Source organism: Nasonia vitripennis, chromosome 2 (assembly GCF_009193385.2).
Source record: "Nasonia vitripennis strain AsymCx chromosome 2, Nvit_psr_1.1, whole genome shotgun sequence".
Classification (NCBI taxonomy): Eukaryota; Metazoa; Arthropoda; class Insecta; order Hymenoptera; family Pteromalidae; genus Nasonia; species Nasonia vitripennis.
In genome coordinates, this window is record NC_045758.1 from 9,717,318 (window position 1) to 9,744,099 (window position 26,782).

The following is a 26,782-nucleotide window of genomic DNA, read 5'->3' on the forward strand; positions in this document are numbered from 1 at the left end:
CCCCCGACATTCCAACACAAGACGGGAGTTGGTTCCGAGAAAAATCTCTCGCGTATTATATGCAAAGCGATCGCGCGGCTATTATTTCACACCTATATCTAATGCGACAGGTATATACACACACGTAGGTGGAAGTTACAAGCGAAGTAAAAGTATCAAGGAAAACTGGCAGGTGTATTATACACACAGCAATGGATGTGAGAGATATACCCATAGAGCTAATGCACAAGTGCTTTAACGATCGTACGAATTCGTACAGCTCTTGCGCTGCATGAATGTAAAGAGTTTTACGACAGCGAGTATAATAATAATTTTCGAATCGCATGCATCGGTTTGTCGTCGTAAAACACACTTCACTTGTACCCACACACAGCTTGTTAACATGTTTGCCGAAGCTTGATTGCGTACATACGCCGCATGTGTAGCAACCCCAGTGTGTACATGTATAAAAACACATATTCGCAAATTTAAATTTTGTTCCTGTGATGCAATTCCGCAAACACACACGCGGGGGCGTCAACCGCGCGCGACGTCGCGTATAGAGCCGCAATTAAAATGCCATAAAAAAAATCCACTCGCGGCGACAAGCCCTAGCTTGCGTGTTTTTTGCGCACGACAAAGAAAAACGGAGTCGGAAACAAGCAGCCCTCAATTTCCATAAACGAAGCGTAAATTTTTGCGACCGCACGAATAGACTCAACAGTATACAGCCCCTTCGTTATCAGTAGCGTCCAGGCATAATACACCAGGGCTCAAAACTCGCCATTAACGCGCCGGCGGGGGAATCCGGAATTTCGCGCGCGGCCGTTTGACAAACGATCCCCAGCAGCAGCAGCAGCAGTAGCTCTCGATCCCCATAATTCTCGAGCCGCGGCGGCGCACACTGCAGTATCTCCGATTGCGACGTCCTGTGCCCATTTGACGCATCGGCGGCGGCGGCAGCAGCAGCAACTGTTTCTAAACCACTCGTGCGTGTAGTATAGTACAGTAGCACTGCATGCGCTCTTGCACAGGCTGTACTGTTGTTCGTCACGTGTTGTATGATGTATCGCGCGTGTGTTCGGGGGTTGTTGTAGAGGAGAGAGAGAGAGAGAGAGAGAGAGAGAGAGAGAGAGGGTTTTATTGGCAACTGCTGACGCTAATTCTCCAGTTCTCTCTCTCTCTCTCTCTCTCTCTCTCTCTCTCTCATCGTGTGATCTGGTTTTTTGACGCGCCGATCTGCTGGTGGGCTGTTGTAGTTGCAAATGAGAGGTTTAGTATTCAGAGCTTATCGGCGATTATCGCGCGTGTGCTACTACTACGCTGTGGTGTATATCTACTGTCCGCGAGCGGGTGTTAGATGTGCTGTGGGAGGAGGTGACTTGCGCGGTATGGTATGGATAATGGTCGATTGGTATGCGCGCAAGATGCTGCGGTGGGATGGTAATGCGCGGTGATTACGTGTTCTGGATTGAACGGGACGATGTCCGCGTGTGTATCGGAAATTTGATGTTTGTTACAATGACGAATGTGTGCGCGATATAGGATTCATATTTGTGTGTGATCGATGGCAGCTGCTCTGCGATCGACTCGAGTAAAAAAATATGACAGATAAGACGCGATTCCGTGGAGCAATACGAAGCACGTACAGGCAATAAAAAAATAACACGCAGCCCCCGAAAAAAAGGAAATACGAATTTCACGTGTCATCGCGCAAGTCATCCTTCTCTCTCTCCATACAGCCTCTCTAGAGACCACAGACAGCGTAGCAGCGCATTACAGAAGCGATAGATCAAAACCTCGATGTCGCGCGCGCCTAAACCGTATTGCAATATCGTTGCACGGTATAATGGCTCGACGCACACCCCAATACGCTTTCATATTCCAGTACCTATATAGACGGCTATGTACGGAGAGACCGCGTGCACAGAAACACGCGCAGCCGAGAAAGTATCTACAGCGGCAGCAGCAGCAGCGACATACGGTCGTGTCCCTTAATTTATGGCTAGTTTATCGGGGGCACTGGCGCCTGCCTTACCGGGATAAAGCAGCCGAAGGGATGCTGCTGCTGCTGCTGCAGCACACGCGCCAATTGCATTGCACCCCCGAGTCGTCGAGTCGCACATATACCCTCTCGAGCGCGTCGTCGCTCTAGCGTAACCTTTCTGCATCAATAATGCGACGTAGTGTTCTCTCTTTTTTCTTACCGCCCCGGGCGACCCCCTGCTATACTCTCTCCTTTATTCGTCGGCACACTGCACGACGAGCTCGTTAGAGAGAGGACCGACGGCGTATACAGTTACGACGCGAAATTCGAAGATTCCTTTTCTTACGGGTCCTTTATGTTTAGAGTGAGAGATGCGCCGCGGCAGATATATTCGTGTACAGCTGTATTATATTCTATAGAGGTATGCGGGCTTTTAGCGGATAGATATCGAGAGGGAGGCAGATGCGCCTCGAAATTTCGAATGACTGGCTTTTAAGGTACTTTGGTCGGCTGAGCCGGCTGCTACTAGAGAGATTTCTCCGGGTGGTGTGCGAACTATTCGAGGCTATGGGGAAACTCGTCCCTGTTTAATTAAGGAAAGGAGCTGTCTGATGCTGTTGTGAGCACAGCGTTTTTCAGCTTTGATATATCATTACGGTTATGAATATTCACGAGGCCGATTAAAAATGCATCGCGCTCGCGATTTATGGCTAATTATGCGGCCGGCCGCGCTGTGGAAATTAAAACGAGCGGAAAATTAGCCACAGCTCTCGCGGTTATTTCCGTAAAAGTATAGCCAGCGGGGTGTAAACCCGTCGGTTGCAGTGTAAAAAAATTTCATAAATCGCTGTGTGTTATACACATGCACTGAACGCGTTCAATTTTATCGCACAATGTATACCTACGCCCCGACATCAAACAAAACGCTTTTCCCCCATTAATCCCGCCTTCAAAAACATTGCAGCCGCAGACGGAGAGAATCGACGACGCGGGAAACTTCATCTCGGCTCGCTGATCCTCTTACACCAGTCGCGTCGTCAGCGTGTGTCTATATACAGCACGGGAGCAATCTCCTTAATCAAAAATCACACACAGCCAGCCATCGGAACATCTAAAATCCTGCAAATACTCTCGGAGCCTCTCTCTCTGAACCTACAAAGTGTATATATAAGCGAGCGAGTGAGCGCGCGTCTACTCTCCCCTATATAATTCCATCTTCGAATTTCCCCTCTCCGTTCATTTAACTACCGTTCGCCCCTCGGAAGAGAGAGCTCTATTCACATGCGCGGAGAGCTGCCGCTCCCCTACGCTCGTGTGTATATATATATATATATATATATATATATATATATATATATATATATATCGAAAAGGGGGTGTACGCAAGTACTCTCTCTCTCTCGCGCGATTTTCCGCAAAACTGATTCCACCTTGCGCAGCCACGCGCATTCCGCGGAAAGAGAGAGAGAGAGAGGGGGAAACGCTGCACACGTGCTTTTCTTTCTCTTCGTCGGGCTCTGATGAGAGATGATGCCGCTGTGTATACGCGTGTTTGATATCGCGAGTGTAGACTTTTGTTCGAGTATGAATATGCTTTGTGGTATGTGCGCGGTCAAAGGGTATACACATAGGGAGAGCGGACTTCTTTCTCTCTCTTCTTTTTTCGCTGCGAGATAAGCGTGATTGAAGGGTATAATCTAGTTAGGTCTCTTCCTGGGCCTTACTGTTTCTCTCCGCGTTTTTGATGTCACAAAGGGCGAAGCACTTGATTTCACGCTGAACCGAGCGAGCGAAAATATCAACGACGAGTAACATTAATAAACAGCAGCGCGGAGAACTCCAGCGTATTAGCTTCAATTACGCGCGCTTTCTAAATTCAAATAGCCCGCGCGCGCCACGGGTCGTCAAATGCAATTTCGCGCTTCATCGAGAGCTCTAAACACAGCCATCTCGTAAAACAGCTACGCGTGTGCGATTATATATAAGGAGAGCAGCGAATTCCTAATCATGTAAAACCGAGCGAGAGAGAAAACGCGCGCGGAGATGACAAAGCTCTGCTGACGAGCGAGACGTACAATTTAATTGGGCCGATTCGTCGTGTCCCATAAGCGCTCGCTCGCGCGACTTTCGCGCCTAATTACCGAGAACATAGCTGGAATAATTGGGGAGGACAGCGAAAGAGGGACTAAAATAATAATCGCCGACGTCGTCGTCGTCCCGTTCACTGCCACGGCTCTGTATGTACAACGCGCTACGAAGAAAAGGCTCGCTCGGGCAATAATAATTGCGCAAGTATAGGCTACTGCTCTCTACTATGTGTATGTGTACATGGTAGGCGAGTATGGAGCGCGCGAGCGTAGTTTTTTTTACTTTCTCCCTCGTTTGGTGGACTAAGAGGGGCTTTAGAGGCTCGCGCGCGCGCGAGCTCGACTCGTAAAAGATCGACGCGCACGTTGATAAGGTGTATACGCGTGTGGTGGTGCATTTGTTTGCCGCGAACTGCAGCGGAAGCATCGCCAAGTTCAATGGTTTCTGTGTAAGACTTTTTTTGTTCTTGAAAAAAAATCGCAGGCTGATTGATTATGATTTGAAATATTTTGTATTTATCTTTGGAATGTATGACTATTCTACTAATTCGCCGCTATTTTGAGCGTATGTCTGCAGCGATCGAAATAACCGTGAGCTATTTTAGTGTGGCAGTTTGTGATATTCGAAGCGGTTTATTGGCTGAATGGTTTCGAGAGTCTCGTTCAGATCAGATCCTAATCTTGGCGGCGAGTTTTACGACGCGATTCGCAAATTTCCTTTGCGATTGCTTTTTATATAATACATAAGCCTCTCGCGTGCATACGTGCTCGTGATGAATTTACGGCAGCGAGAGATACGTTTATTGGAATCGAATATATAACGTCGTAAAGTCGCTCATTAGGAGCAACAAAGTAAAGATTACGAGAGTGGCCTATAATCATCAGAGTAAAGGTCTGTATATCGCACAGAGTCGCAGAGAGAGATTTTATTGAATCTCCTAGCACCGCGGTCGCGTGTGTGCGCGCATACATATCTTTTTTTATCGCCGCGTCAACTTCATCAATAACCCACAAATTACACCTAGAACGCGTATTCGTAGATATACCAGTTATCTCGAAATGTATACGCAACGAGAACTTTATATACGTGAAGATTGATAAAAATCATTTCTGCATTAAAAAAAAACGTTAAAAGTAAATAACATCCAAACTACATCCTCGTTAAATTGGCTCGCGTCAAAACCAAAACCATGAGGAGCCTCTGCGGCCGCAGAGCATAGGCTCGACGGTCAACCGTCCTCTGATTGCCGGTCGGCTCTGCTGCAGTTATTTAATTGAAGGTCCCCCATATACGCGCGCGCGGTTGACTTATTCAAACCACCGCCACTCGAGGAGTCGAATTTAATTATGCGTTTCGACGTATGCCTATATAGATATACACGTCCCACGAGAGAGGCTCAGCCAATCGAACAAGGGTTGCATCAGCAGCAGCAGCTGAGAGTTTTCGTACTATAACTACGAATAAACATCGCGTTTAATGCGCTAATTGAAAATGACAATTGGGCCGTCGCGCGCAAAGCAAATATTGACGCTGCCCTCGAATTTCCCGCGGCTGCTGATTTTCCTTTAATCTCGAGAGCCCATCAATATTAATTGCGTGTCTGATGCATGATGGCGCGGGAAGTTTCTTTTTCTTTGCGTGTGTGTGCGTAGAGGGTCGCTTTTTCGGCAACGCCTGTGTTTCGAGAGATAACAGAGCTTTTTTGTGTTGGGACGTTGGGACCGTAACGATGAATAGGGGAGAGACGTTGTTTTTTTGGCAAGCGGATCGTTAGTCAACGCATTTGTGAGCTCGTGAAATGCAAAGATTCTTTGGAAAATTTACGAATTGGATTATAACTCGCTGATACATATTTGGACAGAATCTGCGAAATAATTTACAGGTTCGATATTTATATAAGCGGTCCAATCGCCGCTGCTGCGTGTAATTCGTAATAACGGAGAGATTGTGTGTCACCGGTAAATTACACCAATGAGATCGGTTTTAAAAAATATTTTTCACAAGCGAGCGCGGATATGTGTATATAAAAATAAATCGCTCGCGCGCGCGTACAAATTATTTCGATGCGAAATATATCACGTGAAATTTTAATCGACTTAATTAATACAAACTCAGAGCAGCATTTAATTCATTTAATAACATTTAAAGTAAAAGATATCGCTCCCGAATAAAATGCGCGCGATTTATTTTTACGGGAGTACTCGATCTCCAAAAGGAATCCGTATGGATGAAAAAATACTATATCATAAATAAATAAATAAATGCAAAAAATAAAAGAGAAAAGTATATCCTTGCACCACGCAGACACGTTTTCACTACAACGTTATGTACCTTCGAGTGCAATGCTTTACATAACGTTTGCATAACGTCCTTCTCATCGTCGTCTCCGTCCTTCGACTACTTTTTTCAAATTGCGCCTAGGAAAAATAAAAAAAAAAATAAAAAAGAACGCGAGAGAGAAAATGCGGAGAGAAGAGCATCAGATAGTGAGCAGACCGAGAAGAATAAAACCGAGATACAAGTGCAGTCCACCGAGTCAAATTGTTTCCTCTCCTCTCTACGGAAAACTAAAGCCGCGCACGGATATAGCAGAGCAACAAACCGCATGCCTACCCCACGCGAAGAACGGAAAAATGCAAATGCGCAACGAAAAAAGTCCCCGTCTCTCTAAAAATAAAAAAAATAGAAGAATTCGGATCGCGCGAGAGTGTAAATAAAATCCCGCATTCGCATACCGCAGACGCGCACACACGTGTACATGCAGCGCAGATATAGCCTCCGCAAAGCGATCGACCCGAGAGAGGCGTATTCAAATTAGAATATCAAACGGAGAGAGAGAGAGAGAGAGAGAGAGAGAGAGAGAGAGAGAGCTTAGGAGTAATTCCCGCTCTCTCTCTCTCTCTCTCGCTCGCTCTACAAGCGGACAATACGGACATTCTCGCAATCTCTCCTCCTCCTCCTCCTCTACAGCTCTATATAAATATACCTGTACACATATACACTGCGGTATCCCCCCATACATGGTACACACACTCTCGCGTGAACGCGAAATACCGGTCCCCACACACTTGCCGCCATGTGTTGTTGTGTGTATACACTATACATACGCATATGCAGGAGAGAACGACAGATATCTCGCGACGTCGCTGCTCTGCACGCACCCTTTATTCCGGGGCTTTAAATAAGTTCGATAGCGGCACGTGCACTGAGAGAGGGAAATACACCGAGAGAGTCGCTCGGTTTTCGGGGAATTCGCATTTTTTTCGTACAAGCTTCATTGGCGGCTATGGATTTTCGCCGGTATTTTTAGTCTTATCGAGAGGGAGACTGAAGTGCGTCATCGATGTGCAGTATTGAGCAAGACGCGAGCTCGCAGTGTAATTTTCAATATCTGCAGAGCGGATTGACTTTTACGAGCGGCTTCTTCGTATTAAGATTATTATTCGCTCTCTGTATGTTTTAATGAAACGAAAGCCCCGAGTCTGTCGCATCGACGTTCGATACGACGGTTTGTTGAGCGCGTATAACGAGAGTCGTCGCGCGCGCACAAAGAAAATTTTAAACATCGTATATCGCGCGACTTTTTCATAAACAAATACACGCGCACGCGGATGACAAAGCTTGAACCCGGACAATGACAAATTCGCCGGGACTAGAAGCGAGAGGAGGAGGAAAAAATGAAGTAGAAATGAAAAGAAAGAGCAAACAATGGCTCGTCGTCGTCGCTGCGCGCAAACCGCGGCTTGAAATCGGAGCGACGCGCGCGAAACGTAGGCGGAAATTGCTCCGCTCTTTTTTTCACCTCGCCTCGCTCCTTCTTCTCTTCGTCAAGCAAAGGATGATTCTCTGCCGGTGCGGAGGGAGCAGGAGAAAAAAAGACAAGAAAAGAGAAGCCGCTAGATGCAATTTCCCGCTCCGCAAGACGATCCGATCCGCTCTCGTTGCACACAAAAACGCAGGGACAAAAATGGTAAAAACTCTCGCGGGCTAGCGAGAAAATATCGTACACACACATGGCTGCGCGGAGAAAACCTTCGCATACACATACCGATCGTTCGGGGTATAACTATACATCGCAGCCGCAGCGGTTATATAGAGAGAGAGAGAGAATCGAGTCGCGAGAGAGGAGAAAGCAAAAACGAGCAAGTCGATGAATGGAGAGGCCGGGGCTAATTGAGAGCGAGAGGCGCTGCTGCAGTGTGCATCGCGGCGCTCTGGAAAAATCGACGAATAAACAAACGGAGCAGAGCCCCCTGGTAATTGGAGAAAACAATAACAAAGCCGAGGCAGCGGCGCGGCTTCGTTCAATTGCTATTCATTCAACGTCAGAAACGCTAATAGACGCGGGCAATCGGATAAATAATAAAGAGGGCTGAAAATAAAGAAAGACACAATGAACGCGAGATGCGCCTCTCTCTCTCTCTCTCTCTCTCTTCCTTGAGGAGGAGGAGGATTTAAACGCCGCTTTCGTTTTGCATATCTGAATTGGATTCTTCGCATTGATGCTAATGAAATCGTTATTCGGTATACGTATCGTACTACTTTTAATTCGATCGCCGATGCGATTTATTCATGCGCCGCAGCAGGCTTTGATGGACAGTTGATGTTTGTAAAATTAAGGACGAAATTTTACACACGCAAGTGCCGAAGGCGGCAGCTGATTCACGACAACCGGTTCATCAACCTTGGCTCTCGAGAGGGAGAATCGAAATTTCGGTATCGTATTACTTTAATGTAATAAAGAGTTTCGGACGGACAGGAAAGCGTGCGTGTATGCAGAAGAACGGGTATCAGGTTCTTTCGCGAGAGAGAGAGAAAGAGGTTCATTCTTATTCAAAAATTTCTTTTCAAAAAATCACCTCGTCTTCGTCGCTCGCCGCCGCGTGTGTGATACTTTTGTTGCGCGCGCGCAAAAACCCGAGAGAACACGACGACGACGACGACGACGACGACGATGCGTTACCAGTATTAAATAAACATGTACGCCTGGCGTCCCTCGAATTCGAATCCTCGCGAGCGAGAGAAAAAGGAGAGCTGACAAATTACGCGCAAAAATGTCCAATAATTTCTCTCTCTCTCCCGAAGGTTGTACACGTCCGTGTATGCGCCAAGGTATACTCCCTCCCTCTCAGTCGCGCGCGAAAGGGCACGAACGGGATTCCGGAGAGAAAAAGGAGAAGCGGAGCCACGAAAGCGCGTGCAGAATCACCAAACGAGAGAGAGAGAGAGAGAGAGAGAGAGAGAGAGAGAGAGAGAAAAGAAGCAGCGAGAGAAGAGGAGGAGAGGCGTCGAAGATGATCTCTCTCGCGAGAGAGAGAAAGAGAGAGCTTCACCTTATAAGAAATAACACACAAGAAAGAGAGAGAGAGAGAGAGAGAGAGAGAGAGAGAGAGAGAGAGAGAGAGAGGGATAAACAAAAGACACCCGAGGGACGTTATACAGTCTCTACTACTCTCTTTCTCTTTAACGTCGAGTTCACAATGCGACGACGACGTCGTGCGCGTGCATCCTATGCATTCATTACAGCGTAAAAATAAACGCGCACGGGGAATAAGCAATGGGGCAGAGCGCGCGATGGCTTTTAATGATTGAGGCTATATGGCTGCGCTCGCCCGCCCGCGGGGGGACGGACTTTGCGTTTTTAATGAATTAGTGGGAATTTTTTTTCGATGCGGACGCATTGTGCGGCCGTAGAGGCGATGGTTTACTGCGCGCACGTGTTGATTGTTTGTAAATCGATGCTCTTGGAATATCTATGATTTAGCCGGAGGAGACGACGACTCGAGGTCGATTTTTAACGTTAATGTTGAGTGAATTAACGTTAAAGCCTGCAACGCATTCGGTTCGATTCCCTCGTGCAAGCAATGGCTAATCAGCTCGCGTTAGGATCTATTATGGAAATTAATCGAGAGCTTATTACAGAGATAGAGTAAAACGCACGCGCGATTGCCAAACAACGCGATATACTAAGCCGTGTACGCACACAATACACACATCGTAATATGAATTAAAAAGGAATCGGCTGCAACAACAAAGCTCCATTCAAGATCAGCCGCGGCTGCTCACACAGCGTAAACCGCTTACGTCGCGAATAACGTAAAGAAACGGAGTGCAAAAAATGCGCGACCACGCAAATGCACAAAGCCGCGAACTAGATCTAAATCGTTACTCAATGAACTCGCGCGCTCGCGCGAGAATATCAAGTATGCGCAACCGTTTACTTTGCTCGCTTGCTCTCTTTCAAGAGAGTAGTAAGTAAGAGTATAAGCTGCGAGAAAGAGCGGAAAAAATCATAACTTCCAGAGAGCGGCGGCACTTCATTAATAATTTATGACTTTCCGTCTGGAAAAACGCGAGGGGTATGCATCAGCAGTCGTGATTTTTCTCAAGAGGCTCGCGTATTGTACAGCTGAGAGAAAGAAAATACAGCAGGTTATGCTCGCGCGACTCACCTAGCTGTGCAGCGATCGTCAGCAGGAGCAGGGCGAGGAGCCGGAGGCGGCGTGTCGGCTGTTCCATCGCTGCAGCGGCAGCCTCGTCGTCCTGGTGATAATCCGGCGGCGCTGTTCTCGCGAGCCTCCTTCTACTCTCATTCGCTCCCCATCAATCGAGCACTATCTACCTCACACAACTCCGCGCGCACTGATCTCTCGTGTATCTCTTGTATTCCTTTGTGCACCGGCGAGCGAAAAAAATCCCTGTGTATGCACAGTCACTCGTCTCTCTCTCTCTCTCTCTGTGTATTTACAATATACCCACAGATCGCGTATACGACTCTCGGAGCCGAGGTCCTCAGGACTTTGCGGAAGACTCGCGCGTTCCACTCGCGGTGGCTGCCATCATCAGCGAGAACGTCATTTTTTTCACTCTCTCTCTCTCTCTCTCTCTCTCTCTGGAGCAGCGTTTCTTCCGACACTGACTGTAGGTATATAGGTATATATACACAGCGCTCCGATGCTGGCTTCACTCGGCGCGTTGCGCTATACTTTCTTTCCTTTTATCCTTTGGCCGTGGATGCGATCCTTTCGCCCATTATATAGCGTTAGCTACGCGTGTTTAATCGGAGGTTTAAGTATATGGAAAAGTAGAAAACGAGGCAGCAACTGCACAGCGGGATCGAGTTCTCGTATACGAGTACAGCGTTATACACACACGGCCGCGACGCGCGTCTTCACACACTCTACCACCGCCTCCGCATTGTCTTGAGTCGCACGACCGTCTGAAACGCTATGCCGCCGCGGCTGATGCTGTCGCTGTGCTGCAGTGTGGTGCTGCTGCTGTGTCGGAGAGAGAGAGAGAGAGCGCGCGCGAGGCTGCAGCGCTACTCGCGGATTAAAACCGGACTCGCGTTAGACGGCGCCATCTTGTTGCGCGAGAGGCTCTGCGCGGCGCCATTGCTGGTGTGCCTGTTTGTTGATACTTGATATTGTTGCGCGAGTTCGCTGATGCGCGGTTTTTAGTGCAGGTGGCGCGATCTCGCGAGAGCTCGCGGAATTACGGACTACTGGCGGGAGTTTTAGTTGACTACTTATGCAGGAATTATTCATGTACTTATCGATTGATAGAGTTTCCAACGCCTTTTTCTTCGATATTGTGGGTCATGGTGCCACGCAATTGTCGTGCGAACAATTGCTTGTGTGCTTATAATGGTATAAAACATAAGTTTTAATCATACCGACAGCTCATCCATTCGCTTCTTGAAATAGCTGTAAGAATTTAAAAATGGAAAACATAACTTGGCGAATTGGAAAAATTCTTGTTCGTCAAAAAAAGAAAACCGTGCTGCAATGAACAAACCTTGCAAACGTCGCTTTTTAAATTGTTCTTTACGCGCGCCGTAATTGACGGTCAATCGGGTCTCTCGATGTTTTTTACCGCCGACATTTCCGTGGCAGCCAGTACTGCGTGGGCGCAGAACACAGCCAGCAGTCGCAAACTCGCGAGAAGCAGGTCGCAACTCGCGTATGAGTGTGCGATTACGTATCTGTGTGTTATAAGTACCAGCCAGAGCCGGGAGAAAGTGTGCAGGTACAGTATAGACCTGCACACGTCGAAAAGCTATATATACGCCTGATACATTACTTATACACACACGACTGCGCTTGCAAGTGGCAGCGGACGTCAGCGGGGGCAGTAGTAGTTTCGAGTCGTACGTGGAGGTGATCCCCGCGCGTGCCTATATCCTACCCACACATCCCTTCTGGAGAAGAAGGCAGAGCCTCGTCGAGCGACGAAGCTGATGCTCTACATGTTCCTCGTCGTCGAACTGTTCGCCCGAATCAGCTGAGGAGGAGGAGAGGTGGAGGTAAAGAAGAAGAAGAAGAACAAGGTCAACGTTGTATTGTCAATTAGAGCGCGCCAGTGTGTAACTTTCGAGGCGAGCGATACGCAGACGACCTCGTCGTGACAAGCATCCAGGAGTCCTGACAATATGGTGCAGCAGTACCAGTCGCCCGTCCGGGTCTACAAGTACCCTTTCGCCCTCGTTATGCTGGTGAGTTATATGAGTTACGACTACGTCGTCGATGTCTAATTGCTCCCGAGCACGCACGTAATGTCTATATCTATTCTCCTTACATACTTGTATTCGCACATTACTTGTGCTTAACTCGTTTGTACATAAGCATCTAATTGTACAACGTCGGAGCTGCGCGGCCTGTATATAGCTCCGTTTTTTTCCTTCCTGTTTACCGCTTGCTTGACTTCCTTGCTGATATTTTTGGCCTTCCTTTCTCTCTCTCTCTCTCTCTCTCTCTCTCTCTCTCTCTCTCTCTCTCTCTCTCTCTCTCTCTCTCTCTCATGGAGAATTGACCAATATAAACAGCCTTGCTTCACAGCAAGATACAAGAGTCATGATTTTAACTTTGTGAAAAGCAGTACTAGCTGGAATTTATCTAGTGAGACGACGAAATCCGTTTTCCTTTTATGAATATGTATTATCTTTGCATTGTCTTGATGAGTTTCCATAAATCACTTTGTTTTTGCATGCTACCACTTGCTTGGTCTTTGTGCAAAAAGAATCTGAATGAATTATCAGAATTTTATCTTCATAATGTTTGCTTAAGCTGTCTATAAATGTGTATTCCTGTTGACCAGAAATATAAAATATTGTTTTTCCCAGTTGTCTGATCGTAATTTGCATAAAGCCTTCTTATTATACTTCTATTATACCCATACTTATACCTTTTATCAAGTTCTTCCATTGTTATTTAGAGAGGTCTTGTTTTGTATTTTTATAGTGTTCCAAATCGGAGTTCTTTTAAACTAAAATCTATTTTCATCTTAAATGATATCATCTTTGTTATGTAAACTTCCCGAATTCCCTGATGTGAAAATTCCTTTACGTTTGCAGAGGACAAAATATTTCATGGATAAATCCACAATGACATTTACTTCCTTTATTTTAAATAATTGATATCAATGCGTTTATTATTTATAAAAGTTTTATTGAACTTTGTGTAAAAGTAAAACTGTCAATAAGCGAAAAAATCTGAACTAGCAATTCATTGTATTTTCAAAGCTCATCAGATTACAGTTACATTAAATTCAATCCTCTCACTTACATAAAATTATTAAGTATCTACTGTATCACAATCCTTGCCTGTGTAGAATTTATAATTAACCCACTGAAGTTTTATTTGAACTTTCCTTCCTTGAATGTATATTACGCAAGTTGCCCAAAAAATGAAACAATTGATAAAGTCGCAAGTATTATTTACAGACTGCTAATCAATAAAGTGGTTATCACCTTTCCTCTAAATTATTGATATATCAAGGTAATAGGTTTGACATTGACTTGTTGTGTAGGAACTGTGTAAGGATTATCATAGTCATTACAGTTGGCTGGTAGGAATATGAAGTAGTACATACACAGTGACCTTGAAATGTTCCAACATTTATACACTTATGTAGAAAAATTTAGTACAGTAAATGAACTTTTGGAAATAAAATTTTTGTAAATATTGAAAATATTTACAAAATTAAAAAAAATTCTATTCATTTATTATTTATTTGCCACAAAGGTTACATTACTTGCAATTTTTATAAGATTTGTTTTGCTTGATAGAAACATTTCGCATACTTTTAATGACCGGCTGTCATATAAAATGTATAATTTCTTCTGTTTTTGCAAGGCTTACGAGCGGCGGTTTCCTACATGCCCACAAATACCAGTTTTTGTAGGATGTGAAGTAACTTTGGATACTGAGAGTGAAGATGGAGCAATTAGAACAACTGAAAGAAAATGTAAACTAAATGTTGAAGCCCCATACATTTTAAAAAAAGTATGTATTTTAATTTAATGATATTTCATTCTTGTATTATACCGTAAAATATAATCGTTATAATGTGTATTTTACAGATAATAGGTGTAGACTTTGTGTATTTTATACAAAGAAATGTCCTTGACCGCCGTAATAGCGTATTAGAAATTGAAGCATACAACGAAAGTTTTTCCTCCAGGGTCACTGTCTTAGAAAAATGTAGATACTTTGTAAGTATTTTAAAATCAGAAATATTCTCAGCCATCGTAATGACTACCAAAATAATAATGTTCATAATTTTTTCAGATTCATCCAGAAAATCCTGAATGGACCTGCTTTGAGCAAACAGCTAGTTTAGATATAAAAAACTTCTTTGGATTTGAAAATTCAATGGAAAAACTAGCAATGAAACAGTATGCACAGAATATTGCCAAGGTAATTATCAAATTAAACAATTATTCACAATCAATGAAAATAAATTGCTGGCTGAATCTTAACTTTTTTTATTTTTAATTAAGGGCAAAGAAATAATAGAATATTTTGTAAATGAATTGAAAGAAGAGGGTATAACATATGTTGAACCATGGCAAGATCCATTGCAAGAAACTAATGTTGTAGAAGAAAAGTAAGTAATTCTACTCGTTTTCAAGGATGTTTTAATTCTTTGAAACGGAAATTTATTTTTTGAAATTTTTACAGAGTGAGTCCTAAAGAAGAAAAGAAAGAAGTTACTAAACTTCCTGAGCATGGATCTTTAGATGGAAAGCTTCCCAGTAGTAGAGGTATTGTTAAAGCTTATTTATTTTGTTTTAATTATACTTTTTATATTGAAAAAAATAAAATGAAAAAATCCAAATAATAAAATTATTGCAATGCTAAATTAATCATTTTATTATTTGGATGATTGCAAAGTTATTAATCAAAAAGTATATAACCGTTTTCTTAAGATTCCTCCGAAATTAACATTTCAGAAATGCAGTTATCCTCTGATTACATTGAAAGATACCTGGGAAAGCTCGATATGATGCAGGAGAGCAAATTAGTACAATTGAGACATAGCATTGAAGAGCTGAGAGGTAGTTCTGTACCAGGAGATGCTACCCTTCTTCGTTTTTTACGTGCTAGAGAATTTTCTGTAGAAAAAGCTAGAGAAATGTTGACTCAATCACTTCATTGGAGAAAGAAACATCAAATTGACAAGCTTCTTGAAGAATATGAAGCACCTCAAGTCGTAAAGGATTACTTTCCCGGTGGTTGGCATCACTTTGATAAAGGTAATTAGATTTTTATTATGTAGCTGAATATTTTAATGGAAATATAAACGATATTCTGGATAATATACATTTTCTTTAATTTACAGAGGGGCGACCACTTTACATTTTAAGATTAGGACAAATGGATGTTAAGGGACTACTGAAGTCAATTGGTGAGGATGAATTACTGCTACTAGCATTGCATATTTGCGAGGAAGGACTTTCCTTAATGGATGAGGCAACAAACGTCTGGGGTCACCCAGTTTCTCAGTGGACGTTGTTGATTGATTTAGAAGGATTGAATATGCGTCACTTATGGAGACCTGGCATTAAGGTTACGATGTTGACTTTTTTAATTTTATCAATATTCCTCGACGTAAAGTATTTTACTAAATATAGACTTTTTACAGGCCCTCCTACATATAATTGAAATTGTTGAGTCAAACTATCCTGAAACAATGGGTCGCGTTTTAATAATGCGTGCTCCAAGATGCTTTCCTATTTTATGGACACTGATTAGTACATTTATACGTAAGTTATTATTATAATTATTATTTGTTCATTGTAAATTAAGTACTATTACGGAATTTACTTTTAAGATGAAAATACAAGAAACAAGTTTATGTTCTATTGTGGTACCGATTATCAAGAGCAAGAAACTGGTGGCCTTACTGATTACATTGATCCTGAGTACATACCAGATTTTCTTGGTGGTTCATCAGAGGTATAAAAATTACATATAGTAATACATTTCTTTAATAACTTGTTATTATTTGATCGTGATTTTTTTTGTTTCGCTTAAAACCATTTGAAAAAAATAAATAAAACAGGACCTTAGATTTATATTTTTATGAGTTAATTGTTTAGATAATTCTTTACTTTTTAACAAACAGGACGGTTTGTGCGAAGAGTATTACACAGTTCCTCGACGCTTTTACATTTTTGAATCTTCTAACGACGTAAGACTAAAAAAGAAAACGTTTTACACTTTTTGAACTTTACACTTTTATAAAAAGAAAACACATTTTTTTATGGTGTCTATTCAATCTATGTAACGATTCGCACAATGTTTTTAAGCACAAAATCTATCTTGATAAATATTCATTATAATTATGATGAATAGCAGCAAGTGTGATCAATAAAATGTTAAATTTTTCTAGGCAACGAATAGATTAGATTCAATGAACTCTGTGCGCCATTGTGATGTTTTATGCTTCTATCCGATAATAAAATAAGGGTTGCGATTTTAATACATATGTGGTTCAACAAAAGATTCTTTTATTTGTTGAAATGTATTTCAGCCTATCGTCCATAATGGATTTAGTTTTAATTAAATTCAAGTTTATCTGTATCCGAATTACAGAATTAGGATAATAAACTATGCTTCATTTTTCAGACCTACGTTATGGAAGGAGGAGTTGTGCCAAAGCATCTTTACAAAGCTGATCTTGAAGGAACATCTACTGAACATGAACATAGTTTGTATCATTCTATTAGTCTTAGTCGCGGCCAAGTACACCATGTTGCTATTCACTGCAATGATCCCGGTGCTGTTCTCACCTGGGATTTTGATGTAATGCGCCACAAAGTTCTGTTCACTGTATTACATAAGGATAAGTCTAATGACTCTAATGGTTTGGGTATGTACTTTATTTATCATTTAAGAATATAATAAATGAAATTCATAAAAAAAAATATCATTTATAGCTGTACCAGATACTACAACTGTAATTGAACAAGATGTAACAGGTCATAAAGATTGGAAAGAAGGAATTGATTGTGTCAAAGTGGAACCTAGCATTGTATGCCATGATGGAGAAAGTATTCAGGTATGTGTGTAATGTATATATAAGATGAAAAGAAAAATATGCATATAAGTAAGGATTTTTCCATTTTATGAAATCATTGTGTTTTATAGGGAACTCATATCATGCAAGAAGCAGGAATTTATATTCTGCAATGGCAAAATCCAGAAGAACAAGGAGAATTTCTTCCGTCAATAGGCTCTCATAAAGCCCAATTGATGTATTTCTATGAAACACTACCATCAGCTCATTACAAGTATTAATTTTTCATAAATTTAATTTAGTATTCACTTGATATAAAATGAAACTAAACTTTATGTTTTCAGGGGTTCTATGATGAGCTTACAATCTGCTATAAGTGGGCGATCGGTCGCAAGTTCCTCTTTGTCTAGATGAGAAGTAAACGCAGGTACGAGCAAAATCGAGCCTGGTGACAAGACGTAATTGAAACTGTGACTCAGTAAGATTCATTGAGTACGTGAATATCTTGTCAGGGAATAATAATTTTACCAGGTTTGCTCGCTACATGTTTAGACGACTGTGCTAATGTCTAACAAACAAACAAACAAAGCCCCGTGAAAATAATTGACTTGCTGTTATAGGGATACAATCGTTGACAAATCTGTTAGAATGTAATATTGTTGTTGCCTTAAAAATTATTTTGGTACGTAAAATAATCCTGCGCGAATTTCACATACCATCATGTTAACATGGATTTCCATTTTTACTGGAATTATTAGACATGGCAATTTAGCCATTTCAAGACTTTTTTACAGAAACAATATTTTTAAATGTCGTGGAAAAATTATTTTATATTGTGCATAAAGCACATTTTTCCTTAACTTATTTTTGAAAAGATATTTGTCCATTATTAGTGATGCGATGAAAAGATCTGAAAAAAATTATACTCTATGTTACCCCTTCTTGTTGATCACGAAAAACGTTCGTTGCTTGAAAATTTTTTAATGAATTCTGACTAATCTTTACAAATGCAGTAATATTTAAAATCATTTAAATACTAATTAAAGAACCTGGTTTATTTTTTAAATGTTTAAGAAAATATTAAGAAACACCAATGGGTTTACAATTTGTATAATATATTTAATGATGCCTTAATCAATTAGTTTGCGAATTCCTTATAGAATCAGTCATCCATTTTTAATAGCAATATAATTTGCACATTTAAGAATAAGAAACATACAATCCACATCACGAAGATTTGAAAGTCTATTGGCGTATTATTTATGTATATATAAATATATATTTTAGTTTCTTGCATATCAATAGGATTTCTTATTGTTATATGACATGAAAATATCAGTGAAGTAGAATCTAATTTACAATAAACATCACGTCTTCTGTAGGTTTTAGATGAAAGTAGATTTGCTTTATCTATGATATAGGACAAATTAAATGACTTCTATATCAACATCTATAAGTCATTCCTATCTTGCACTTCTAATCTAACTTACATTATTATATATTTTTTCTTTTTCTGCAATACATGATATATTACAAGTAATGAATTGACTTGAAAATAGTTATTTTCATTACTGGTATACACTTCTACGAATTAGAAGTAGTAAATTATTGACTAGTGTTAAAAAAAATGTTATATATTTAAATTTTTACAATTAAGGGAGACCTATAAAATTCAATCAAGCTACTGATACTCAATTTTAAAAAGTGGGACAAAATTATACTCCACGTTTCAACAAAAAAAATGTATGGTGGAAACTATTCATGACATTCCTATCCAGAACAATACTGATGACGCATTTTTACAGACTGGTTATTATTAGAATTGAAATTTAATACGTATCAGAAAATATGTACAACAATTCTTTTTCACACACGATAACAAATAGTTAATAATAATATTTATAAGAAATGCATTTCTGGCAGAATAATAAAATTCTTAAGTTTTTCGCCGTTGTTGAAACTTTTAGGAAATTACGTAAATTTTATCTCGAGTGTTGATGTTTATGCCTATGTCGTTCATAATATCAAAATTTGAATAAATTGCATATGCAATTATATGTTTTTTCAGAAAAATTAGACTACTATGTATAATTACGTAGTTTCCACGAAATATCCGGCTCTGTGTTTTTACTACACAATTTTAACGTAATGATAGGCCTACGTAGTAATTTTTCATACAGTATTAACAATACTGTACATGCCAGACAATTTAATCGTAGAAGTACTGTGTAGCGGCTATGAGATTTTGCTAAACTCGCAGTGTTATCCGAATATCTGTGCTGTATCGGCGTATCGTATTGTAGGTGTAGAGTAGAATTCTTTCCAACGAAACATTTATCTTGCTATAGCTAGTAAAGAAAATGTTGCTGTTCAACTGTGCGTTTCTCTATCAAACAAAAAAAAAACTAATACATACACTAATGTTTTAATGCACGACGTCGACAAAGCTACCTCCAAAATAGGATATGCATTATAGACTATATTCTTTTGGAAGATAAGCAAAATAAGAAAGAGCAAAAATTTGCATTAGTTTGCAAAACTTTTTAATTTATATTACTTCTTATTGAATATTTATGTGCCCAAAAGTTTTGCCCAGTTCAAGATCGAACCAAAATATATTTTCTTAAGGGAAGTTGTACAAAAAAAAACCGAAACATCTGAGAAGTGTTAAAAAAAATGTGATGTGTATATAGTATCTGACGTGAATGATAATGATCAATTATACTTTGTAAACAGTGTCTCCTTTTTGAAACAGAATGTTCGGAGCGTGATGTAGAAAATTTAAGAAATTTTGTCTTAGAAAGGTAGCCTTAAGAAACGACGTTGTTTGCAATTTTAGAATATAAATATAAATCAATGAATGAATGAACAGTTGAATCTACTAGCCATGGACAACCGTTTGATTATATATTACTAAGTATGCAATGTTTTAACAAAAGCTATATGTTTACAGTATTTTACTTATTTATCTAAGTCTTTGGTTAGTGCAATCCATAATGAAGATATTGTCTAATGTATACTTTTAAAATTTTTAACCATCTTTTTTAAACGTGGCTAATAAATTTAACTGACTTGTTATATAAAAAATGTTCAAACTGTAGGAAAAATTATTCGTGAAAGAAATGTCTTCACTTGGAACTGTAGTACAAGTCAATACATTATGACAATGTAATGTGATAAAGAAAATAATTCTTCAACTGAAATATACCAAGTAAAAATCATGTAAGCTTGTATTTTTATTTTTTCCTATCATAAAAATCATACTTGTTATTTCAACTGACATACATATTTATTTGAACTGGCATTTTGAATACTTATGCCCCTGCCTGAAATATACGAAGTAAAGATTATGTTGGCCTATATTTTAATTTTTTCCTATCATAAAAAAAAATAAAAATCATACTTGTTATTTTAATAAATCTCATTTATAAATCATGTTGGTACAAAATAGAATCATAATTTACATGTTCTGATTGAATTTATCATGATGTTGTGTTGTTGCTTACTGAATTGGTTTATTGGTGATTAGATTATTGTACGAAGTAAATTTTTATGATGTAAATATTATTTGTAAAAAATAAATTGTACTATCTCCTTTTGAATCCGTATTTTTTCCTTTCATAGAAGAGATCAGTCTTTGAGCTGCCCAAATTCACAATTTTAGGACAGCCATCACGCTAAAAAAGATCAAAATTATCAATTAATTAGTTTCTGAAATCATGTGCTATACATAAGTAATGAAAAATATAATTTTTCTAACTTACATCTTTTTCTTGTATGGTACATTCTTTGCAATAATAAGCATCTGAAACACCTGGTCCTCCGCAGATGACACATCTACCTTGATAAGAACCATAATTGCATTCATCGCATATTCGCACTAGAGTACAAGGTCTTACATACGAATCACAAATAACGCATTTTCCATCACATTTTTCGCACAAACGCCCAATAGCTGTGAAAAATTATTAAAAGGTCATCAGTAAATTCAATACAAACAAATGTAATTACTGAATAAAAATAGGTTGCATGCATCTTATAAAGATTACTTATAAGTAATATGTACTCACCCACTCCAGGCTGTTTACGGCAAAAGATCAAATCGGGATGATGCTTTGCCATAGTGGTGCAGAATTATCGGAAATTTAGAATTTTTATTATACTTATACTTAATATAAGTACTGAATCCTTAGAAAATTCTGCCTATCTGCGGTGATGTTGACGATTTCACTATTATACATTTATCATACGAATTCGAATGAGTATGGAAATGTTCTTTCATTCACAAAATTGTTTACCATCAGACATAAATAAAATACACAGATTCGTTTAGTTTATAAACAAGAGTTTCAGATAACCTCTCAATGTGTGTTTCCGACCGGTATAGACTATAGACAGTGGAATAGTGGATCCTCAGTACTCTACTTTGCTGCAGAAGCAAGCATCAACCGCATGCGCCATATATGCGGCATCCGCAGACCGCGCATGCGCCGATGCGCGTTAGTAATCAGCTGATTTACAAAACAAATGCATGATGGCGCTGGAGTGTTGACCGCCTTTATTTTTAAACTGCTATAAATTTGGGGCTTTTGCGTGTGTTCTTTCGCAATAGTATTGTAAATATAGAAAAATAGTAGAGTAAATAAGTTCAAAAAGGTAGGAATTAATGTATATTAATACATAAAATATATAGATACATTCGCTTTTGAAAAAAAGTCATTTTGTGCGGAAGAGTCAGTGGGCCTCCCCCTTCTTCACTTTCCGTCTATCTATATTTTTAATGCAATAAGAAACACGGATGGGAAATAGAGAAAATTTACAAATAAATGTAAAAAAATTTTTTTTTTAAATTTTGCGAATTACTTCCATGATTCTCAAAGCTTTCATTTTGACAGAACAAATTATTTGAAAAATTTCTCTATGAATTTACGGTGGGATGCATGTCTTGAGGAGTCGTTTTCAAATACATCGCATTTCTTCCTTGGTTCTGATCTTGCACAGATCTTGTTTCTGAAGATCATATTATCGTCGTTCCATTTTCTTTGAACTTTGATATCATCAGTAATTTCACTCGGAGTAGATGAGTAGTCCAAAAGCAGATTGTCCGTTGATGTTTCTTTCTGGCATTTTTCTTGTTTTCTATTAATTTGCTCCGATGTATGTCCTTTTCTAATATGCATTAGTTCATCCATCAGCGCTGCAATATCGTCTTCGCCATTTTCTCGATCAGCTTTTGGTCTTTTAGCACTTGGATCTGCGGCTTTCATTGACGACTCTTTCACTAATCTACGTCGTGCTGATAATTTATTTCTACCGACTTGTGGTTCATGTTCTTCCAAATGCTTACGAAGATCACGGCCACACAGCTCGTTAACTGGCCCTGCAGTACTCATGTCTAAGTGTTTAATAAATGATGTTCGTTACAACACTTGCTCGACACTGCGTTTGACATATAAATTCAACTGATTTTAGCTGCGTATAAACGCGTAATGGTCATTTTTTTTAAAGAAACTCGAACACGGCGTATAGGAATCAACTGTCTGATCGCTGGACTCAGACTGCTGCAACTTATTATTTCCAGACGAGCTGACATTCTCAGCTCCACCTATTATTCCCAGCCTTAGGTAGAAGATCGTCGATGTCGTAGGATCATCTGTCTGATGTCAAGTGGGGACAATATATACTCACGATTTTCAACAGACTTACGTTTATGACATGAGTAATTTTACGTTTCTGGTAAACAATTTTGTGAAAGAGAGAATATTTTAATGCTCGTTCGAATATTTAAAGATACCTCGCGTCACGTCGCTATATTCGCATTCATAAAGATATCAGCCGGTTTTGGTTTTTGTATTACTAAAAGCATCCAAACTGTATCAACTGCCTCGCACACCCCCTCCACTCCTCTCTCCGCGCAGACTCAAGCGCGCAGCCTTCCGAAATCCGACGCCGTTTCCTCAAACCAGTACCTATAGGTATAGACTATAGGCTGAGACTTACTGACTACTGGCAGCTTCGTACGCAGTCAAATTCAAGCCACCATTTGGGACGGACGCATCGCGTTGCCGTTGTTGCTTATAATATAATATAATATAATATAATATAATATAATAAGCATAATAAGTATAATAAGATGACGACGGCTGCGAGGCCGACTTTTGATCCGGCGCGCGGAGGGCAGGGTCGAGGAGAAAAGGATTTAAGTGCCATTAGTAAACAATATTCGAGCAGAGATCTCCCGTCTCACACCAAATTAAAATATAGGTATTTCCAACGAATTGGCATTTATTTATTGATAATTTAGCAATAATTTTTCATGAGTATCCGAGCCTGTGCAATGAGATTATTAATACATATTACATACTATAGTTGTAATATATTAAGTTTGTTAACCTCAAAAAAAAGCTAACAGCTCCGAGTTGAAACCAAATTATCAAAACATGTTTACTCACCAAGTGAAGCTGTTTCCCGCTTTTAGTAATTTATGTTTGTTTATTTATTTTATTTCCATTTTGTGTTTAGGGAACAAGGTCAAGGCACAATTGACGAATTGAGGAATCGCGATTTTCGCAAAGAATTGGAGGAGAGAGAAAGAGAAGTAAAAGACAAAGCAGCCCCGAGGAGATTGGCGATCGAACCAACAAGAGAAGTAGCAGCTCCCGCTAAAAGATTAAAAATGGACCAAGCTGCAAGCCTAGATGCGGATGACCCGCTAGATGACGATGATTCCGAATCCGAGTCGGATGATGATGATACCGAAGCTTTGATGGCGGAGCTGCAACGTATACGAAAGGAGAGGGCTGCAGAACAAGCCAAAAAAGTAATTTATCTATTTGAATTTAGTTTATAATTTTTTTTATAATCAAACTATCATTAAACAAAATGTTGTTTTTAACAGGAAGAAGAAAAACGACAGGAGGAAGAGAGGATCCGTATGGAGAATATCTTATCGGGGAACCCTCTATTAAACTATGCTGCACAGAGTGGTCGAACCGACATGAAGGTTCGACGACGATGGGACGACGACGTCGTTTTTAAAAATTGTAGCAGGTCTGAGCCAAAAAAGAATCAAAATATCTTTGTCAATGACTCCTTGAGAAGTGAGTTTCATCGTAAATTCATGGAAAAATATGTGAAATAACTTGATCTTTTAGATAAAATAAGAAACTAAATGTTAAACAAATTATAGCTTATTGAAAGAAGCACGCAATTGTTTTATATACTAAAGGAATAATATTTATCTTAAACATAAACATTTATTGAAACGAAATGTCTACATGGATTAATAGATAAATTTATGAAACTAATTGAGTATTATAATATAATAATTTGGTTTTTTTATTTATTAATTTGCAGGTTATATAAGTTTTTATCCTATCGCATAAGATATTAGAATAAGCTATTGCTACAAGATATTTTTTATTTATGTACATAATACACTACAAAAATGAAATAATAAAATCTTGTCAAAAATACTTCTTGCATATGTTTTTACTTCAGTAAAATTACATTATTTATTATAAATATATTCGATATACATAATTTTATGTTATTGATGTATATAACTGATTATAATTTATTTTGTCAATTCACTTAATTTTACAAGATCAAAGAAATATTTTTTTTTAACTTACTTACGGAAGTTTATACAAACAGGTGCGCACGCATTCTACGACCGGAATTGCAATAAGCGCCCCCTTTAGTAAAACCTCTCCAAATATCTAACCAACGATATGGGAAAGTGAGGTTAGGTCTTTTTTTCCGGTTCGTAGAGCCGTGAGGTGCGTTCCGTAGAAATACGTAAAATAATCCATAAACATCGAAGCAACAAAACATTTGTTAAACAAAGTTACAACAAATTACGAATCTCAAAGTATTCAATTTCATTTTTGCAAAAGAATTTTTTAGTTTTTATCCTAATTAAACAAAGTTACTGATAATACTCCGAAACCGTCAACGTGTTTCTCTCGACTATCCATGCAACGCGAATAAGATTGTCTTCCAAAACTTTATTAATATTTATTGCTAACGATTTTCCGTTCTGTATATCAGTGACATAGTGTATTTACATATCTCTGAATTTTTTTTTAACTTCTTACATGTAACTTTTTGTAAAGGTTAGGTGTAATAATTGTTTACCATGTACATATGACATGAAGGAGATGTAAAGTTTCTTTGCTTTGATGATTTAGTGATGAAGTGCAATAATTTATCGACTGAAATTTATTTTAAACGGTTTGCATCTTTATAATTAAATATTGTGATTGTTTTCAGTAATCCGCCAAGATGGTGAAGATTATGAAAACTGGGAAAGTCGTACTGGTCCTTAGTGGCCGGTACGCAGGCAGAAAGGCTATTGTCATGAAAAATTATGATGATGGCACCACCGACAAACAGTATGGTCATGCTTTGGTGGCTGGTATTGACCGTTACCCTCGCAAGGTTCACAAGCGAATGGGCAAGGCAAAGATCCACAAGCGTTCCAAGATAAAGCCCTTTGTCAAGGTATGATCTGAGTAAATCTACTATCATTATTCTTATTATACTCAAGTTACTTAGTTGTTTTTTTTCTGTATTGTATCATGCTTTTCATAAAAATAAGTTTGTTTTAATTTAAGGTTCAATACAGCTACTATAAATATTTATAAAGAATAGTTTCATAGTCAAAAATGCATTAAATTAACATTTTTCTAAGTACTAGAGTGAGGAAAACAGAACTTTTCATTAATCTATAAACTATTAATCTTCATCTTCTTACAAAGCTTAGTATATTCTAAATTCGAAACTAATTGAATTTTAATAATTCCTTCTAGATTTTGAACTACAACCACCTGATGCCAACCAGATACACAGTTGATCTGGCCCTGGAGAAGGTTACGCCAAAAGAATTGAAAGACCCAATGAAGAGGAAAAAGATCAGGTTCCAGACTAGAGTGAAATTCGAAGAGAGGTGAGATCTTTGTACTTTTAATTGTGGCATTTGCCAATTTTGAAGCTAGTTAAAATGTGTTTTACGGCAAAAAATTAATATTCTATTGACTATATTTTAGTTTAAAAACATTGTACTTTTTGGTGCTTCTATATAGAGCATTTTTTCCAGTAAAATGAATTTTCATCTGTAAACAAAAAATTTTAACTTGTGTTTTTATAAGTGTTTTACTATTGTTTTTAAAAGTTGTAGAACATTTATTTCAAATAAGATTTCAAATATTTACTTATAAATAACAAAAACAAAAATAATTGATTGCTTTGATTAATATTTGTTTAATAATAAAGTATTTTTCTAAAACTGTAAAATATATATAGTTTGTGAAAACATAATTTATATAATTTTTTTTCAGGTACAAGTCCGGCAAAAACAAGTGGTTTTTCCAGAAGCTTCGATTCTAATTTCTCTTTAAATAAATAACGATATTAAAAAATTAT

The 26,782-nt window shown here is 39.1% G+C and overlaps 6 protein-coding genes across 14 annotated transcripts in view; 3 read left to right on the forward strand and 3 right to left on the reverse strand.

Annotated features, from left to right (window-relative positions):
• LOC100115716 (netrin receptor DCC) overlaps positions 1-11,333 on the reverse strand; it is a 60,345-nt gene extending 49,012 nt beyond the window's left edge. For 2 of the 4 annotated variants that reach the window (XM_008209730.3, XM_001600306.5), the window contains exon 1: positions 10,507-11,331. In XM_008209730.3, the coding sequence (XP_008207952.1) occupies positions 10,507-10,573 (67 nt within the window). In that variant the 5' untranslated portion in view covers positions 10,574-11,331. Of the gene's footprint in view, positions 1-10,506 lie in introns of all 4 variants that reach the window. The other 2 variants (XM_016982894.3, XM_008209731.4) reach the window with 2 other exon arrangements.
• A 617-nt stretch (positions 11,334-11,950) lies between these two features.
• On the forward strand, positions 11,951-20,582 carry LOC100115673 (protein real-time). Of its 4 annotated transcripts, none has more exons than XM_031922612.2 (15): positions 11,957-12,548; positions 14,188-14,337; positions 14,415-14,546; positions 14,623-14,751; positions 14,835-14,941; positions 15,016-15,098; positions 15,264-15,590; positions 15,677-15,903; positions 15,980-16,100; positions 16,169-16,293; positions 16,463-16,528; positions 16,966-17,209; positions 17,277-17,398; positions 17,488-17,630; positions 17,701-20,582. In XM_031922612.2, the coding sequence occupies exons 1-15, from the start codon at positions 12,486-12,488 to the stop codon at positions 17,768-17,770; spliced, it is 2,109 nt and encodes a 702-aa protein (XP_031778472.1). In that variant the 5' UTR covers positions 11,957-12,485; the 3' UTR covers positions 17,771-20,582. The 4 variants fall into 4 exon arrangements, with proteins under 4 accessions (XP_031778475.1, XP_031778472.1, XP_031778473.1 ...); XM_031922613.2 differs by having other exon boundaries at positions 15,288-15,590; XM_031922615.2 differs by lacking the exon at positions 16,463-16,528 and having other exon boundaries at positions 11,951-12,548; positions 15,288-15,590; positions 17,701-20,469.
• On the reverse strand, positions 20,114-23,160 carry LOC100114630 (PHD finger-like domain-containing protein 5A). The gene is made up of 3 exons (XM_001599534.5): positions 21,427-23,160; positions 21,121-21,311; positions 20,114-21,033 (listed from the first exon to the last, which is right to left on the reverse strand). Exons 1-3 carry the CDS (start codon positions 21,476-21,478, stop codon positions 20,944-20,946), a joined length of 333 nt encoding a protein of 110 aa, XP_001599584.1. The 5' UTR covers positions 21,479-23,160; the 3' UTR covers positions 20,114-20,943.
• LOC103316370 (protein CWC15 homolog) lies at positions 22,258-22,749 on the reverse strand. Its single transcript, XM_016981561.1, has one exon. It carries the CDS (start codon positions 22,747-22,749, stop codon positions 22,258-22,260), a length of 492 nt encoding a protein of 163 aa, XP_016837050.1.
• Positions 23,161-23,248: 88 nt separating the features above from the next.
• On the forward strand, positions 23,249-24,829 carry LOC100114596 (protein CWC15 homolog). The gene is made up of 3 exons (XM_001599506.6): positions 23,249-23,620; positions 23,879-24,176; positions 24,255-24,829. The coding sequence occupies exons 1-3, from the start codon at positions 23,490-23,492 to the stop codon at positions 24,495-24,497; spliced, it is 672 nt and encodes a 223-aa protein (XP_001599556.1). The 5' UTR covers positions 23,249-23,489; the 3' UTR covers positions 24,498-24,829.
• A 190-nt stretch (positions 24,830-25,019) lies between these two features.
• LOC100114558 (60S ribosomal protein L27) lies at positions 25,020-26,781 on the forward strand. Of its 3 annotated transcripts, none has more exons than XM_001599459.5 (4): positions 25,020-25,137; positions 25,631-25,861; positions 26,170-26,306; positions 26,698-26,781. In XM_001599459.5, exons 2-4 carry the CDS (start codon positions 25,643-25,645, stop codon positions 26,744-26,746), a joined length of 405 nt encoding a protein of 134 aa, XP_001599509.1. In that variant the 5' UTR covers positions 25,020-25,137; positions 25,631-25,642; the 3' UTR covers positions 26,747-26,781. The 3 variants fall into 3 exon arrangements, with proteins under 3 accessions (XP_001599509.1, XP_003426798.1, XP_032452706.1); XM_003426750.5 differs by having other exon boundaries at positions 25,060-25,229; XM_032596815.1 differs by lacking the exon at positions 25,020-25,137 and adding an exon at positions 25,451-25,473.
• The last annotated feature ends 1 nt before the right edge of the window (position 26,782 follows it).

Bases quoted from the DNA above. Each gene is read 5' to 3' on its own strand.
- LOC100114630 (XM_001599534.5), bottom strand. From the start codon at position 21,478: ATGGCAAAGCATCATCCCGATTTGATCTTTTGCCGTAAACAGCCTGGA. The intron at 21,312-21,426 runs GTGAGTACATAT...AATTTTTCACAG, and splicing joins CCGTAAACAGCCTGGAGTGG to CTATTGGGCGTTTGTGCGAA. The intron at 21,034-21,120 runs GTAAGTTAGAAA...GATCTTTTTTAG, and splicing joins GTACCATACAAGAAAAAGAT to CGTGATGGCTGTCCTAAAAT.
- LOC100114558 (XM_001599459.5), top strand. From the start codon at position 25,643: ATGGTGAAGATTATGAAAACTGGGAAAGTCGTACTGGTCCTTAGTGGC. The intron at 25,862-26,169 runs GTATGATCTGAG...AATTCCTTCTAG, and splicing joins AGATAAAGCCCTTTGTCAAG to ATTTTGAACTACAACCACCT. The intron at 26,307-26,697 runs GTGAGATCTTTG...ATTTTTTTTCAG, and splicing joins AGAGTGAAATTCGAAGAGAG to GTACAAGTCCGGCAAAAACA.
- LOC100114596 (XM_001599506.6), top strand. From the start codon at position 23,490: ATGACGACGGCTGCGAGGCCGACTTTTGATCCGGCGCGCGGAGGGCAG. The intron at 23,621-23,878 runs GTATTTCCAACG...TTTTGTGTTTAG, and splicing joins CACACCAAATTAAAATATAG to GGAACAAGGTCAAGGCACAA. The intron at 24,177-24,254 runs GTAATTTATCTA...TGTTTTTAACAG, and splicing joins CTGCAGAACAAGCCAAAAAA to GAAGAAGAAAAACGACAGGA.
- LOC103316370 (XM_016981561.1), bottom strand. From the start codon at position 22,749: ATGAGTACTGCAGGGCCAGTTAACGAGCTGTGTGGCCGTGATCTTCGT.
- LOC100115673 (XM_031922612.2), top strand. From the start codon at position 12,486: ATGGTGCAGCAGTACCAGTCGCCCGTCCGGGTCTACAAGTACCCTTTC. The intron at 15,904-15,979 runs GTTACGATGTTG...GACTTTTTACAG, and splicing joins TATGGAGACCTGGCATTAAG to GCCCTCCTACATATAATTGA. The intron at 17,399-17,487 runs GTATGTGTGTAA...TGTGTTTTATAG, and splicing joins ATGATGGAGAAAGTATTCAG to GGAACTCATATCATGCAAGA.